At 30.5% G+C, this 19,181-nt stretch overlaps 1 protein-coding gene across 1 annotated transcript in view; it reads left to right on the top strand.

Moving 5' to 3' along the window:
• The window catches only part of LOC114327828 (uncharacterized), a 47,460-nt gene extending 36,141 nt beyond the window's left edge, over positions 1–11,319 (top strand). Inside the window, exons 6-7 of the mRNA XM_050662690.1 lie at positions 11,068–11,135; positions 11,204–11,319. Of these exons, the coding sequence (XP_050518647.1) occupies positions 11,068–11,135; positions 11,204–11,221 (86 nt within the window). The 3' untranslated portion in view covers positions 11,222–11,319. The remainder of the gene's footprint in view (positions 1–11,067; positions 11,136–11,203) is intronic.
• Positions 11,320–19,181: the final 7,862 nt, after the last annotated feature.

Raw genomic sequence — 19,181 nt, 5'->3', positions numbered from 1 at the left:
ACAATTCTGAAAAATACCGCAAATTATTTTGAAATCAAAATTACCCAGTATGAATACAAATTAAATTATAACTAGTAAACAAAAGTCAATTTAAAAATCACGAAAAGGTTTCTGTGAAAGTTTATGTCAATTTAAAAATCACGAAAAAGTTTATGTCCCATTTCACTTGAGTCTCCACATAGAGGTCGATGCAACCAAAGAAAACCAAAAGTGTGGCAAACAGAGACTATTGACGGAGAGAACAATGTATTTTGGATATCTTAGTACAGCTGCTTTCACTTGACATTGAATTTTCTTTTGACTTCCAAAAATAACATTTTTACTTTGTGCTTTTTATATACGGGCACCTATAAGGCTTTTTAATTTACGAAGACCGACACTTGTTACTCATTCTTCAACAGTACCTTCTATTTCAGCTCTCTAAAACACACCGCCTCTCATTATTCTCTTGTCAAAAAAATTTAAAAAAATTCTGACATCTTTCAAACTATATCCTCCCTTCCGTTCCATTCGTCCAAACAAATATCCTTACTACGTCATATATCAAGGCCTCCAAACGCTTTTGCCGCTAATTGTTGTTAGAAACACTGTCTATTGAATGTAACCGCACTGTTAACATGATAAACGCATTTGTCCAAAATTCATAGAATTATTTTAACATTATAAAAAAAAACTTATATCTTACAACACAATACTGGGTAATTGAAATCGGTATCTATTTTACAGGGTGAATGAAAAAATTAAATATTAAAAAAAACTATTTTAACGTAATAGAAATTATGATACAATTAAATAATTAGATTTTCTTCTTTTTCCTCTCTGCTTTTCTTTATCTATGACAATATATATATATATATATATATATATATATATATATATATATATATATATATATATATATATATATATATATATGCGATATATATATGCGATAATTACCGGGGAATATCTGTCACAAGCACCATCAGCAGAGTTTACGGAAAAATTATCAAAAATAAAATAGAAGAAGAATACAAGGACTTAGAGGCTGAAGAGCAAGCCGGTTTCCGCGCTGGCAGATCCACCACTGACCACCTATATTGTGTAACACAGTTAATAGACAAACAAACAGCCTACAATCAAGAACTGCATTTAGTGTACATAGACTTAAAAAAAGCATACGATACTGTACCACAAAGTAAACTTTGGGAAGCCCTCGAAAAAACTAACATCAGTCTGAACCTCATTAAAGCTGTAAAAAATCTATACCAACATAATATAGCAAAAGTTAAGCTAGGCAAGGAAATCTCGTCAGGATTTGAAGTGAATAAGGGTCTTAAACAGGGCTGCTGTCTATCGCCGACACTATTTAAAATATATTTAGAGCAAGTTTTGAAATCCTGGAAAAGGAAATGTAAGAATATGGGTATACCGCTAAATGATGATAACATGCTATACACTCTATGTTTTGCGGATGATCAGATTCTTATGGCCCAGGATTATCACGATATTGAATATATGACCCGAAAAATCATAGAAGAGTACCGGAACTGGGGTTTAGAAGTGAATACCAAGAAAACGGAATATATGTGCGTTGGAGGTATACAGCAGGATCTAGCGTTGGAAAATGAAATAACTATTAATCACTGTCAGGAATATAAATACTTGGGTCTTACAATTACACAAGATGGAACGTTGGACAAGAATATCCAAGAAAGGTGCACACAAGGAAGGAAAGCTATCGCATTATTGAACAAAATCCTATGGGACCAAAGTATCTCCAAAGAAAATAAACGTAACATCTATAACAGCATTGTTAAGAGCATTATAACATACAGCAGCGAAGTTTGGCCACTTAAAGAAAAATCCGAAAATATGATCAGAACAACTGAAATGGACTTCTGGAGAAGATCTGCTGGTATATCAAGAATACAAAAAATCAGAAATACAAGAATATTGGAGATAATGGATGTAAAGCATACAATAATGGACGATATAAAAACAAAGCAACTAAGATGGTTTGGCCACGTACAACGTATGGAAGAAGACAGATTACCCAAGCAAGTGCTACGATGGGCACCAAAAGGACGGCGGAAGAGAGGAAGACCTAGGAAAAGCTGGATAGAAGGAATCCATACGGAAATCGGAGAAAGAGGCTTGAACGAAGACATGTGCTACGATCGAGAGCAATGGCGATTGGGAATCGGAAGACGTCGTAGAACGTTATAAACCGATTATATATATATATGCAATTTTCATTTCGTCTTCAGCTGAAGTGATAATGGCGAAATGAAAATTGGATTATTATACAAGGAAAATGCATTTTCCGAAATGCATTTCGAAGTGTTAAAAATGATAAACTTGTATTTCGGAAATAATTGACATAAATGAGTTCAATATTATGGTGTCTCCGAGACACCGATGTCTCCGTTGGTCCCCGAGGCACCTGGTGCCTCGGAGACCACCGTCGTCATGATATTCGTGTTCAGCGAACCCAGAAACCCCGACTAGTAATATTGAACTTATTTATGTCAATTATTTCAGAATTAGTAATTTATCATTTTTCAACACTTCGAACTGCATTTCGGAAAATGAATTTTCCTTGTATAATAATAATGCAATTTTCATTTCGTTATCATTACTTTAGTTTACAAATTTTCCTAAGGCTTTTACGAATCGAATGCAACAAGTTTAATTGAGATGAGTGCTGCTAAAACTAAAATTTTTGTAAGGTTTCCATAATTTTGGTCACTAGTGTATGTTTATGGTTATATTTACAATTTAAGGACATTTTTATTGTATGTCATTGTAATAATATATACCAGTTTGTTGAGGTTGAAAATCTATCATAATATTTATACAACTGAGTGTCAGTGTCAAAACGAATACCAAACCTATTGAATTAATGGCGAAGACATCCAATACTACAGTTATTAAAAATTCAAATTATAGCAGCCAGCACAAAACGCACCCCCATCGTAGCAAATGGAGTGCTTCCTCTGAAGGGTTTGAGAGTTATGGGAACTAGTAAATAGAAAGAGGGTCTTCAGTGAGAGAACAATGTACCCCAATGCTATGTCTGCGTACGACTACTCGTGTTTTGGTTGGAGAGCATGGATTTCGCAGGTTCGTTTAAGAGGTCTGGAAATGGGGAGTGCTAAATACTGATAATGACAAAGATACTTACAAAGTTCCTGATAATATTTATAAATGTCAAAATGCTAAAATCACCCTGTATATTATTAAACAATGGGAGCAGACACTTTTTAATGGTCATTTGTTATTCCCATAGGAGACTCTGTACGAGGTAGGAGTATGTACAGTTCCTCATGACTCACCCTGTATATACGTATTGGAATAATATACAATTTAACCAAATCATTTCAACTTATAAAAAATTTCCCAGTCTCTTTCAAATGGGATTTAAAAAAAAATAATATCAATATAAATATTTTACTTAAAAATAAATTGGATAATGCAATTTATCTTTTATTTTTACTACCATCAAAAAAATGTATCATGTCTGTATTTCTTTTAACAGGTTTGTATGTTTGTATAATAGGTACATTTTAACTCATTTAATAATTCCTGTATGGGTGTATCGTTTTAAAAACATAGGGAAATCCTTGGAGATTCGTATTCGTAATCGGTTATTCGATATTAATAGTCAGAACATTATTTTGGTAATCAGAAAAAGTCATTCACCCAATTTTAATGTCAAGAGTCAAGTGTGAAAAATAGATAATTTTTGCGTCTACTTCAACCAGATCACTTCTTATGTAAATATTATGATTACAAATATCTTTTCAAAATATAATAAAACTTAATTGTTTCTGGCTGATGTGAGTTTGCACTTTCAGTTTGTTTCTGTATTTATAAAATAAAATTTGAATTATGGTTTTATTTGGAATAATTACTTGAGAATAATAATTATGATTGGGATCCAAAATAATACCTAACCTAATCCTAATCACCGTAAAAACCTAATAACCGGTTCTTACTTTAAAAAGAAGACACCGGTTATAACCGGGACAAAAAAACAACCGGTAAAACCGGTTATTGCGAAGTTAAAAAAACGGTTTTAGGTTAAAAGCGGTAGGTTTTTCCCACCCCTAGTGTCATTTAAGTTGAGAGCAATGGAACATTCATACTCTACATGGTGTAAACTTGGATCAACAAGTGGATCTCCCGCTTTGATGACATTCAGTTCCCTAACGTTAGAAAAAACTTAATCTAAAAATACATTACGATTGTTAGGGACATTGTTATTTTGGAAGAAATTCAAATAACCAAAAGCTTGTGCTACATTCACCGCAGGATCTCCACCAGGACAATTCACCAACACACCATACTCATCATTATCCCATGCTGCATTACACTCAACGAAAAAGGTACGTAATATCAATAAAAATGTTAATTCAGACAACAAACGCAATCCTTAAAATTTGTCCAATTCTTGGTTTTATTGGAACAACAAAACGATGTTCATCAATTCATTATTTTCATTCGTTGAGCCAATGTATTACGTTTATTGAATGGATGAACATTCATTATGTATACCATAATATCACTTTATTAGTATTACGAACTCTGTTCACTGAGTCAACGAACACTATTTATTGATATTACGAACTCTGTTCGCTGAGTCAACAAACACTGTTTATTGAAACAACAACGTCGTTAATTGACCGACGAAGACTATTCGTTGTGTCAATAACAGTGTTATTTCTCCTAACGTATTTCGTTTATTTCTACAATTATTTCCGTTTATTGTTACAATTAATTCCGTTCATTCCTACTATGAACGTATTTTATATTAATAATTACTGAATGCAATAGCCCAATGTATGATATTAATTGATTAATAATAATTTTTTAAATCCCCCTTTTTTGTCCTTAAGCTAAAGGACTTTACACTGTGTGATTGTTCATATGATTTCACTTATACAGTGTACTAGAATAAGTGTTACACTCCCCCACCCCCTTAATAACTTATTTATTTTTAGCACATAAGCAAAGCGCTTGGACAGGTCGATTTTTAAAATAATCAAAGTATATTATAACATCAACTTTGATTTTTTTAATGGGAAAGTACGTCATGTGACAGCTTATTTAAAAGCGTTTGAAATAGTGATTCCAAAAATGTATAACACTTTAATCCTTTTTGAGAGCGCAGGTGCAAAATTTCGATCGAATTCTTTTTAAGTGCATTCATTTTTTTAGAATTCTGAGAAAACTAATAAGTATTTTTTAAAAATTTAAACGCAGAATAAAATATTACATTATTACCGAGGGCAGAAAGTCCCTTAAAATAAACAAAAAGTTTCTGTTGAATGGTATGCCTAATTGAAATTAAAAATCATACTAAATTTTCTCTTTTTCACCCCTGTGACTTATTAAAATAATCATTATAGAGGTTCTCAGGGACTTCAGACCCTCGATAATACTGAAATATTTTATTTTGCATTTAAATTTTCAAAAATAATAATTAGTTTTCTCAGGATTGGAAAAAAATGAATACATTTAAAAAGAATTCGACCGAAATTTCTCTATAATAGACACACAAAAACTTCCTTCTACTACGGACTACACTTAAAAACGAAATGCAATTATTACTCGGCACTTCGGTAACACAGAGAAGCTAGGGGTATCACGATAAGGAAAAGCCGTTAACTTTCAAATGGTCAAGCAAAACATTTATTGTCTCAACAACTACGATTATTGTCACAATAAACGCATTGATTGTGGGAATTAAACGCAGTAGTAGATTGATTAATGCATTCGTTGTCACAACAATCAATTTGCATCTATTCAATAATCATATATTACTCTACATTAACAACATTTGTACATTGTTTTAATGAAATCTGTACGTTGTCACAATAAACCAAGGTAATTGCTTGTCATCTACGAAATCAAGAACGTGAGTTGCTGCCAGAATTAACAGTATTTATTAAATATACGAAACTAAGTTATTGGCTGAATAAATTGAGTGTTATTGATTAATGTACTCTAGTTATTCTCACAATTATTATTCAATCATTGTGACAATAACCAAATACATTCGTCAATGTCTAAAAGTTCGTTGAAACAACAAATTAAATTGTTGTGACAACGAAATACTATTCAGTAATCACTGTTAATCAATATTACGAACTAAATTTTTTTGAGTGTAGGCAAGTTGTAATCACCAAATACGAACATACTATAAGATGAGTACTGCTCATATTGCTACTGCTGATATTTAATCGTCTTAACCCCAGAAGGACCAAGGAGGGTTAAAAAGTATCCACAACATTGCATTACATCCGATTTTGTAAATACCTTTGTTCCTAAAAACCTCAAATAATTAGTAGTTGTCAGCGTACTACTGCCCTATTAGATAGCATAATTAGCATTTCTATTATTTAATTTATATCCTCATACTTTTATAAAAACTTTACAGTGGACTATAAATAATCCCCTTGAATACCTTCAATACCCTCCCAAAATGGAAAGGGATGACAATATATCATTCATGTGTCAAATTAGAAAAGTCTAAAAGAAAAAGGTCAATAAGTGGGCAAAAACAACATAGTTTGTTTAAAATGCAAGTATGTGTGCGGTAAGCACAGTAAGAAATCAAAAATGTTTCTGTATCCTACGTCCTACGATCCCAGGCAACCAAACGACGTTTTTATAACGTAGATAACACGTCATAAAAATGACCAATTGACGTGTTTCTATGACGTAGTACCGACGTTGAAAATCACGTGTATTTGTCTCATCAATTTGACGTCATAATTGTGACGATTTTAAAACGTCTAAAAGGTGACGACTTTTATACGTCGGTAAAATCACGTCTTTAATACTTTCAAAAAGTGACCTCTTCCAGATTTTTTAAAATAGGTAGCATAAAAAATAGGTAACATGAAACCTATAGGTCTACGTCCCATGTGTCGATGAAGATATACTACCATTAGTTTGAGATCGCTTGTGCATTAGAAACAATCTAACATTGATTCTGCACGATTGTACTAGCCCTCGCATTATAGAATTTTCACCATTTATAGAAGTATACCTACTTACTGTGTCAAAATTGAAAAAACATACAAACTAATAAATAATTTATTAACAAATTACTCGATAACACATAATTAGTTCATTAACAGAAAATAAACATCACCTCAAACAGTTGTCAAGAAGAATACTGCATTAAACTAACTCACTAAGCAAAAACTAATACAAATCTCTTAATTACCACGTTTCTTCAACTAAATATCTAAATGAAAAGTCTTATTTTATCACACGAGACACAAACCACGTAAACAATAAATGAGAAATTTCTTATGAAAATTATTTAACGAAATTGTTTGGAGTAATACAAACAAGCTCCTCTCAATTTTGTGACGTCAGACTTAAACTGTCTGAAATGAAAACGTTTTTTAAACGTTATTTTAACGTCATTAATCTTACGTATTTAAAATCACCTACAAAAGACGTCTATATGACGTAATTTTCAAACACGTGTATATATTCAACCAAAACTGACGTTTCCTCGACGTTATATGACGTCAGTTGGTTGCCTGGGATGATGCCAATTCCACTGAAGCTGAAGACTCTGGGTAAATTATAAATTCGTATCTTTTAACTGTTCCATTAAAGTCTAGGAATAATACAGGGTGAGTCATGAGCAACCGTACATACTCCTACCTCGTATAGAGGCTCCTATGGGGAATAACAAATGACCATTAAAAAGTGTCTGCTCCCATTGTTTAATAATATACAGGGCGAGTTTCGCATTTTGACAGAAATTTGCATTCGTCATAATTATTGAACGGTCAGATCGATGTGTCTTTTATTTTGATCAATCGTTACACTATTACCACCTAATCAACTGATTTATTCAAACTAGAAAAAAATCAGATCCGGCTTCAAAAAAATTAGTTCGTTTGGGTCTTAGAAAAAATTTCACCTTGTATACGCTTTTTGAAAACTATAATATGAATTTTATAAATTAGACAAACAAGCAATTAAAATGACATACCTACATATTTAATTTTTTTCCCACACGATTACTTAATTTTTTATAAAAAAATTCAAATTTGACTATGAATTAAAAGTTTGATAAAGTGAACCATAGATTTAAAAAAATAACATTTATTACAAAAATTTATTTTTTTGAACAAATATTTAATTTATGTTACCACTCAATCAACTGATTTATACAAACTAGAAAAAAATCAGGCCCGGATTTAAAAAATTAGTTCGTTTTAGTCTTAGAAAATATTTGACCCTGTATACGCTTTTTGAAAACTCTAATATAAATTTTAAAAATTAGACAAATAGGCAATTAAAATGGAGTATTTATTTTTCCCCACACGATTACTCAATTTTGTATAAAAAAATCAAATTTGATTTTGAATAATTAAAAGTTTGGTAAAGTGAACCATATTTACTAGAAACCAGATTTAAAAAATTAACTTTTATTACAAAAATAATTTTTTTGAACAAATATTTAATTTATGTTACCACCCAATCAACTGATTTATTCAAACTAGAAAAAAATCAGGTCCGGATTTAAAAAATTATTTCGTTTTGTTCTTAAAAAAAATTTCACCCTGTATACGCTGTTTGACAACTCTAGTAAGAATTTTACAAATTAGACAAATAGGCAATTAAAATGGCGTATTCATTTTTTCCCCACACGATTACTTATTTTTTTATTAAAAAATCAAATTTGTCAAAATCGGAATTTTACCATAAAAATAAAAAAAAAATTAAACAACGTTTTTTTTTAAATTAAAAGCTTCACCATTAAAAGCTTCTCTTTGGACTCTATAGTTTAACATAGACGTGATCAAATAGATAAATTTTAAATTTTTTCACTTAATTTTTGCGATTTAACTTTGGAATTAACGAATCCGCACTTTTATTTTTAAAAATTTATGTTTTATGAGAAGAAGACTGACAGTCTACAACAATTTTCATAGACTTCACAATGGTAAGAGATATGTGCTGTAAAAATTTCAGAAAAAAAATACTAAACTGAAACAGAGTTGTAGCGAGTTAAACCGTGATTCCATTTTTTTCCATTTTTAGGTTAAAATTCCGATTTTGACAAATTTGATTTTTTAATAAAAAATGAAGTCATCGTGTGGGGAAAAAATAAATATGCGATTTTAATTGCCTATTTGTCTAATTTGTAAAATTCATATTAGACATTTCAGAAAGCGTATACAAAGTCAAATTTTGTCTAAGACCAAAACGAAATAATTTTTTAAATCCGGGCCTGATTTTTTTCTAGTTTGAATAAATAAGTTGATTGGGTGGTAACATAAATTATATATTTATTAAAAAAAAATTAATTTTTGTAATAAAAGTTATTTTTTTTTAATCTATGGTTCACTGGTACCAAACTTTTAATTATTTATTATAGTCAAATTTGATTTTTTTTATAAAAAAATAAGTAATCTTGAGGGGAAAAAAATAAATATGCCATTTTAATTACCTATTTCTCTAATTTGTAAAATTCATATTAGAGTTTTCAAAAAGCGTATACAGGGTGAAATTTTTTTCTAAGACTAAAACGAACAATTTTTTTAAATCCGGACCTGTTTTTTAGTTGATTGAGTGGTAACATAAATTAAATAGTTGTTCAAAAAAAATTAATTTTTGTAACAAAAGTTATTTTTTTTTTAATCTATGGTTCACTTTACCAAACTTTTAATTCATAGTCTTTGATTTTTTTATAAAAAATTAAGTAATCGTGTGGGAAAAAAATAAATATGTCATTTTAATTGCTTATTTGTCTAATTTGTAAAATTCATATTATAGTTTTCAAAAAGCGTATACAGGGTGAAATTTTTTCTAAGACCAAAACGAACTAATTTTTTAAATCCGGGCCTGATTTTTTTCTAGTTTGAATAATTAAGTTGATTGGGTGGTAACATAAATTATACATTTATTAAAAAAAAATTAATTTTTGTAATAAAAGTTATTTTTTTTTAAATCTATGGTTCACTTTACCAAAATTTTAATTATTTAGAGTCAAATTTGATTTTTTTTATAAAAAATTAAGTAATCTCGTGGGAAAAAAAATAAATATGCCATTTTAATTACCTATTTGTCTCATTTGTAAAATTCATATTAGAGTTTTCAAAAAGCGTATACAGGGTGAAATTTTTTTCTAAGACTAAAACGAATTAATTTTTTAAATCCGGACCTGATTTTTTTCTAGTTTGTATAAATCAGTTGATTGAGTAGTAACATAAATTAAATATTTGTTAGAAAAAATAATTCTTGTAATAAAAGTTTTTTTTTAAATCTATGGTTCACTTTACCAAACTTTTAATTCAGTCAAATTTGATTTTTGTAGAAAAAATTAAGTAATCGTGTGGGGAAAAAATAAATATGTCATTTTAATTGCTTATTTGTCTAATTTGTAAAATTCATATTATAGTTTTCAAAAAGCGTATACAGGGTGAAATTTTTTCTAAGACCCAAACGAACTAATTTTTTTGAAGCCAAACCTGATTTTTTTCTAGTTTGAATAAATCAGTTGATTAGGTGGTAATAGTGTAACGATTGACCAAAATAAGAGACACATCGATCTGACCGTTCAAAAATTATGACGAATATAATTTTCTGTCAAAATGCGAAACTCGCCCTGTATATTATTATACAATGGGAGCAGACACTTTTTAATGGTCATTTGTTATTCCCCATAGGAGCCTCTATAGGAGGTAGGAGTATGTACAGTTTCTCATGACTCACCCTGTATAAAGGTGTTATTTTTAAATTAGTTTAAAAAAAAGCGCGTTTTTGATTAATTTATGTGTGGACATTTATTGACCCGCCTTAGTCCTCGCTGTTTCTACTAAAATGTTGGTCCTGCGAGGGTTAAGGGGGCCAAACCAAAGACAAACATTTTTTTATATTATGTTCTGTTGTGATTTATAGCAATTTTTCGAATTTAAAGTTTTATGCGTGCTCCCTATTCCTTGAATCTTTGCTTTGTAATCTACATCCATGCTTGATTTTTTTATATCATTAAGATTATTCTTTAATTTATACTTGATGTTAAATATTTTTTATCTTTAATTCCAGGAGACGATGTACCCATCAATAAAAAAGTCTTGGAAATGACTAAGTGCCATTACAAAATTAATCCAGATGTAAGTCAAATACAAAGATTTTATGAAATATTTAATTACTAATTTTTGTTTTTGTTTTCTTGTTTCAGGACTACATCATATTTTAAGACAGCTTAAGAGGAACCGGACTGATTTAACTTATGTCAAAATACTTGGCTTGATACTCATTTGTAGAAACTGTAATATATATTCTCCACAACAATAAGTTTGTTTTATTTTTATGATATCTGTAATTTTTTATTCTGCAATAATTATCAGCAGTAATTGCACAAGAGCTCTAAAATTCTATATTAATTTTAGAGATCGAGTGCAATTTGTTGCGATTATTTCATGAATAAAACTGTTCAAAACCAAAATTTTATTGTAATTTATTTATGCAAGTAAAAATTAATAGTGTTAAACACACAGTTGATATAAAATATTTTTTCGTAGCAACGAAGGGCATCTGACGTAATATACTTGACGACGGGATATTATCAAAAATTATCACGTTAATTTGCATTTCTGTAGCTTTCTATTGGTCAGAATCTCCTATGAATGAAATAATCAATAGTAATTGCACAAGACCTCTGAAATTATTGAATTTTTCCCGAGTGACACTTTGACAGTTTTAATTTCACGAGCCGAAGGCGAGTGAAATTATGTCAAAGTGTCACGAGAGCAAAAATTCCATATTAATTTCAGAGGTCGAGTGCAATTTGTTGCGATTATTTCATGAATAAAGCTGTTCAAAAACAAAATTTTATTGTAATTTATTTGTGTAAGTACCATTAAACACACAGTTTTTATAAATATTTGACGATCGAAAGTCATCACTTTTATAATTTTTAAAACATTAATTGTCATTAATGTCACTGAGTGTATTTTTTCGTAGCAACGAAGGGCATCTGACGTAATATACTTAACGACGGGAGATTATCAAAAATTATCGATTTAATTTAGATATCTGTAGCTTTCTATTGGTCAGAATCTCCTATGAATGAAATAATCAGTAGTAATTGGACAAGAGCTCTAAAATTATCGAATTTTTCCCCAGTAACACTTTGACAGTTTTAATTTCGCGACCCGAAGGGCAGAGAGGAGGGCAAAAATTCGATAATAATTTTAGAGATCGAGTGCAATTTGCTGCGATTATTTCATGAATAAAACTGTTCAAAACCAAAATTTTTTGGTAATTTATTTATGTAAGTACAAATTAGTACAATTAAACACATAGTTGTTATAAATATTTTTTCGTAGCAACGAAGGGCATCTGACGTAATATACTTGACGACGACGGGATATTATCAAAAATTATTGTATATAATATCACAAGAGAGAAAATTTTGCCGGTAACATTTTCGACTGATTTGTTGCCTGGCAATTTTCGCGAATTAAATTTTGACTTGAATCACGAGACGTCAGTCGAGTGATTTTGTCAAAATTTCATAAGCGAAAATTACCAAAAGGCAACGAACTTGAATGAAACCAGGAGAAAATTTTGCCGGTAAATAATTTTCTCTCGAATGATACTCGACAAGACTATTTCACGAGACAATTAATACACCATATCAACGAAATATAATCTTTATTTATTTGTTATTACCAGACACTTTCGTGACGGATCTGTCATGATTTTGTCGCTGAGAAATCACGTCGCTAAGGAGTTTTGTCAGTAGAAAACGATGCGTTGCTATGCCGTTTTATCAAAGGTAATACCACGAGTCCTCTAAATTTTATCGATAATTTTTTTTTTGTTTTCACGAAAACTTCTTTAATTTGTAAAATTACGAAAACAAACCGAATGATATCCATTTTATCCATTTCGGTTTGTTTGAGTGATTTTCCAATAAATAAAGAAGTTTAAGTATGAAAACGAAAAAAATTATCAAGCAAAATTTAGAGGACAGGTGGTAGTTGAAAAGATTATTTTGTGAACCAATATCGAATTCTTTTATGTGATAACACTGGTTTGTTGAAATCGGCAACAAAATAGAAGAATTAGTTCTGTGTTCTGTGTACGGTTTACATCGGTTCTGTTTGACGTTTATGAAAAGTTTAGAAATATTTATTTTGAAAATAAAAACTGTAGAAAATCTGAGTATATCGTGGTTAGTGTTTTTAAAATATCTATGTACCAGGGCTGTTCACAAATTAAGTTAGTAGACACAGGTATGTACGTATTATGTGAAATTTAGGGTACCTCAAGTTTTATCAGGGAAGAGACTGTTTTATCAAGGAAGAGGCTGTTTTATCAGTATTACACTCAATGATTGGCTAGAACGACGCGTGGTGATTGGCTGAAAAAGCAAAAACGTCAGAATTTGACAGGTGAAAAAAATAATCAGTTAAAAACAGTCTAGTGAAATAGTCGGGAATAATATCACAAGAGAGTGAGAATAAATTGACAATAATGCGTTTTTCGAAAAGTGGTTGTCTGGCAATAGACAGGAGAGCCCGCAGGGCTCGAGTGGCTGTTGCCCAATGACAACAAATCTGAGAAAACGTGAAGCATTAGTTTCTTATCTATTCTTACTGTCGTGTGATATTTGTAAGATCATCTTTTAATACTTACATATAAAATTCAAGTCTTTATATAAAAACAGAAAGTGACATTGATCCCAATTAACGCGACACACATTTTTCAACTTGTCAAAGTGAAAAGCACAGTTTAGCAAATATTTAGATGAAGATATTAATAAAATATTAATTAGTTTATTTACAAATACAGTTTTATTCATGAAATAATCTTACCAAAGTAAATCGATCGCTTAAATTTGCCTATCGAGGAAAACACAATTCCTCGTGACAATTTGACATTAGATGCAGAACTAAAAGTATATTATGAATATTTTCTTAAATGTGACACTTGTCAAAACTAGGAAACTGGTTGCAATTAAACAGAAACAATTTACTTAAAAAAATTCTCACTGTAATTTTCTACAGTAGAAAATTACCAATGTAACAATAATCTAATTGGACCGAATTAAACACGTTATCAAAAATCTTACTATACGCTGTGAGCTCGTACGTAGAGGGGATATTTACAAATTTGCGAGCGCCAGTAGTGGCAAGTCTGTAAACGTTTACTGGAAATTTGACATAAATGTCAAAGTGATTAATTTAAAATTAAAAGTAAAAACATTAATTTTAAAAAATATTAGTTGGTCAAAACTGTGGTATATATTTTTACCTTAAATATACTTACATTTTAAATGTTGAATTTAAGTTTTTTAAGGTTCCGTAATATCGTTGATTGAAATAAATGGTAATCTTAGCGCCATCTACACGATAATTGTGAAAGTATCAGCAGTAAGAAATTCATATTTTATCAATAGAACGTCAAAATGATTAGCAAAATCTTAAAAAAATCGAGTACAATTTAATTCATTTTTTGCGTTGTAAATATTAAGCGATAACAATTAAATAATAAATTTAAAAATTACCAGTGAAACTTGAATTAGTAATCCGCCAGGAGCGCCACCAGCGAAGCTCAGAGCCTATAAAATCTTTAAAAAATAATCACTTTAAATTTTATTTCTGTAGCTTTCTAGTGGTCAGAATCTCCTATGAATGAAATAATCATTGCTATTTACTACCCTGGAATTACAAACATACGGCTCGATAGGGAGGAAAAAAATCACAATGATCCTAGTGATATTACTTTACCAAGGCAAATTATATAAAAAGCTGTGGAGAATATCGTGGAAGGACCTGTTAAAGTTATTCGAGCGGAATTAAAATTAAGTCATTTGGCAGAAGGAATAACAATGCAAAATATACACCGGGCCAGAAACAATATGTATTGTGTTTGGCAGAAAATTATCCATAGTGTACCTAAAAGTAAAGAGGAAGTATTCCAGAGTCTCAAGAAATTAAATCTATATAAAAATTACGGACAAATACCTATATTCTTTTAAGTGCTGATGCAGGTATAGAAATTATAGTCGAATCCGCTTAATGGAATAGTCTTCCTGCCAAGCAAAAACACCTATTAATATAACCGGGGCATTACAATAACCGATCATTAGTGGCTAGTAAAACCGTTTCGGGACCTCAAATGTATATTCCTTAAACCGGGATATTTCTATAACCGGTATTCTAATAAGCGGGTTCGATTGTATACAATTTTATTGCTTTATAGTCTAAGATCCGAACATAGGCCGATCTGTACCCATCTGCTTGCCGGCATTTTCTTATTGAATTTCATCTTCTTCTTCTTTTAGCCCATTTCTATCCAACTTTGGACATAGGCCTTCCCCAAATCTTTCCATTTCCGTCTGTCCTTGGCTGCGTTTTTCCAGTTAGTTCCTGCAGCTTTTACAATATCGTCCTTCCATTGCATCTGAGGTCTTCCTCTTCCTCTTCTTCCTGTCCACGGTCTCCAGTTTTGTATTTCAGCATTCCATCTTTTCCCTTCCTGTCTCGCATTGTGGCCCGCAAATCTCCATTTTAACCCTGTTATATGTTCAGTTTCATTTTTTACTTTTGTTTTCTCTCTTATCCATTTGTTTAATTTTCTGTCTTGTAGTTTTATTCCCAACATGGATCTTTTCATTTTTCTCTGAGTTATTTCAAATTTGTTTATGTTGGCCTTTGTTAACCCTTAAACGCCCAATCTTTTTTAGGTTCCATGTACGCCCAAGGGTGGGTAAAAAATGTCCACCTCGAAAATAGATAATATATTTATTGAGAGTTGTTGAAAATGGATTAAACTTAAGAATCTTATGCTTAATAAACACAGCATCTTCTAAAATATTAATACATATAAACAATTTACAAACCTTACAACAAAATTACAATGTACTTACATCAAAATTAACATACCAGTAATTCAGATTTGTCGATTTTCTCCATATTGTTTCTTTCAGCCTCCTCATTGGCGGATAATTATGTAGATTATGTAATTATACATCGATAATTATATGGATTATCTTCCTACCAACGAGAAATTATATAGAAACCTTTAGTAACAAGTTGACTTCTTTTTAAATAATGTGTGTATGTGTTCACAAAATGTTTTTTTTAATGGGACAGCCTATATGGATGTTTTTGTACTTATTGTAATTTAAGGTTTTACAATGTTATACAAGACAATTTAAATGAGATGTTTTTTTTTATTAATTTCGTAGCAATATTAACACTCTGTAAAATTGTATAAAAAATTTGACACCAAAAAATATATTTATGTTCAAACGATTTTTAAATTTTTTTACTTTTGTCCAAAATTATTAACACAATGACATATTTTAGGCCGTTAATGATTTTTAACTGGCATTCATATTTCGAATCCTGAGAATCCAGAAATAAATATTTTTCAAAGATTTAAACGCAGAATGAAAGATTATTATACCTATATTATTATCAAGTGCTGAAAGTCCCTTAGAATACACAAAAAGTTTTTTTTGAATGAGATTTTTAAAATTAAAAATCACACTAAATTTTTTCTTTTTTTCACCCCTGTAATTATTAAAATATACATTATAATATGTTTAGGGACTTTCGGCCCTCGGTAATAACATACTATTTCAGTCTGCATTCAAATTTTTCAAAAATACTTATAGCCCAGTAAATGAACGGGAAATTCGGCGATACCGTGTAATTTTCAGGGGCAACTCCGAATTGCATGAAAATTTGGATTTAGGTTCTACTTACCCTTCACTTCAAAGTTGAAATTGTGTCTTTGGTTGCTTTTAATTGGGGGGTGACAGTCACCCCTTCTCGGGGTGAAAAAACATACGTTCAAGATAAGACCGGAAATAGAAAAATTGACTAATTTTAAGCAACTTTTCTTCTATAAAATTTTTTACGTAAGTCAATACTTTTTGAGTTATTTGCCATCAAAAATGTTGATTTTTCGACAAAAAAACTACGTTTTCAGACGGTTTTTCGCAAATAATTCAAAAAGTAAATATTTTATCGAAAAAAATATCCTAAGCAAAAGTGTAGCTTATAAAAAACCCAAAAAAATAGTGTATCAGTAAAGTCTATCAATCAAATAAAAACAAAGTTGTAGCTCATGAAAAATACGTTCTTATTCGTCTAATTCCAAATCGAATATTTCAAGCTGAAATCACCGAAAAATTAAGCACTTTTCGGGAAAAACTCATTTAAACTTTTTTTAAAGTGTTTATAAAAAGATTTGTTTTAATTGTTGACAAAAGTTTTAGCATTAAAAATAAGCGAGTTACGCTCAAAATAAAGTTGGCCCTCTTTTTTTTGTAAAAAATCATGAGAATCTCGCCGTGTTTAGCTCCCCAAATGAAATTAATCGCTACCGCTTTACAAACAATTTATTTACCTATCTATTTTTTATATGATCTATCAGTCTCACCGGTTTAAAGTGTTTATTTTTGAAAGGTTATAATTGAGAAAGCTTGAATGTGTCACTAATCACGAGTGTATGCAATTTTTGAACAGCCATATCTTAACCAATTTTTGTCTTATGGAGAAACAAAATGAAACTACGATATTCATAATAGCAAAACCTACATTTCTTTACTCTTTAAGGTTTTTCTTATCACTAATACTTTTTAAGTTATTTTGAAAAAATGAAATTTTTCAAAAATTTTTAGAAATTTTTTTTAACTATAAAACCAAATGTTTTCAAAAATAAGCACTTCAAACCAATCAAACTTACAGATCATATAAACAATACAGATACAGTTAAAATAGATGATAAATCCGAACGATTAATTTCATTTAGGGTGTTAAATAGAGGGAGGTTTTCACGATTTTTTTTACCAAAAAAAGGGGCCAACTTTTTTTTTCAGTGTAACTTGTTTAGTTTTGATGCAGTAAACTTTTGTAAAAAACAAATAATAAGATTTTGTCGATACTTTAAAAATGTTAATAAGGTTTTTCCGAAAAACGCTTCTTTCTTCAGTGACCTCGCGTTGAATTATTCGATTTGGAATTAGACGAATAAGAACGTATTTTTCATGAGCTACAACTTTGCTTCTACTCAATTTGTAGACTTTACTGGTACAGCATTTTTTTCGTTTTTTTATAGGCTACACTTTTGCTAAAAATATTTTTTTCGATGAAATATTTACTTTTTGAGTTATTTGGGAAAAACTGTCTGAAAACGTAATTTTTTTTTGTCGAAAAATCAACATTTTAAATCGTGAATAACTCGAAAAGTATTGACTCACGTAAAAAACTTTATAGAACAAAAGGTGCTTAAAATAAGTCAATTTATCCATTTCCGGCCTTATTTTAAACACGCGTTTTTCACCCCCCGAGAGGAGGTAAATGTCACCCCCCAAGTAAAAGCAACCAACGGCACAAATTCAACTTTGAAGTGGAGGGTAAGTAGAACCTAAATCAAAATTTTCATGCAATTCCGAGTTGCCCCTGGAAATTACACTCCAAAACGGTCATTTATTGGGCTGTTATTAATTCTCTCAGAATTCGGAAAATATTAGTGCATTCAAAAAGCATTAAACCGAAATTGTTTGCCTATCCCATTAAGGGCGTAGGCGCAAAATTTCGTGTCAATGTGTTTTAAATGCATTTATTTTTTCGAATCCGGAGAAAGCTAATAATTATTTTTGAAAAATCTAAACGCAGAATGGAATATTGCATTATTATGCATTTCTCTAAGAGTTTAGGGGAGACAGCGTTGTATCCTCGAAAAATCGCATCTACGTACCAAAAAAACATAAGAAAACGTCAAGACATTGCTTAACAATAGAAAGTCTGGGTTAGCATACCTACCTAGAAAGCCTGAACGGATCATTTTGGCCCCAAGTTAGTTTAAAGGAATTATATCAACTCTTGACGATAGCATCTGATTTGATTTTTTAGTTTCATTGTTTAACACGTTCGCTGCCTCATTTGCCTCATCAAAAAGATTTGGAACACCATACAGTTTGCAGTTTTTGAAATTTGCGACACATTGCCTTGTCACAGCCGTGGCACTGATTCGAAGTATAATTTCCTTTACAAAAAAATTTCAAGTGACAATTTTTTCGTTTTTGGATAGAAACAGTTCTGGTTGCGGGAGGTATGGCGCCCATAATTCTTCACACAGCCGATGACTAAACTTACGAAGACTGAGTCTACATTCATCTACTTATTTATAAA

The sequence above is a fragment of the Diabrotica virgifera genome, chromosome 9 (genome assembly GCF_917563875.1).
Source record: "Diabrotica virgifera virgifera chromosome 9, PGI_DIABVI_V3a".
In the NCBI taxonomy this organism is placed as follows: domain Eukaryota; kingdom Metazoa; phylum Arthropoda; class Insecta; order Coleoptera; family Chrysomelidae; genus Diabrotica; species Diabrotica virgifera.
The sequence above is the reverse complement of the archived record's forward strand: the minus strand, read 5'-3'. Positions and strand labels throughout refer to the sequence as shown.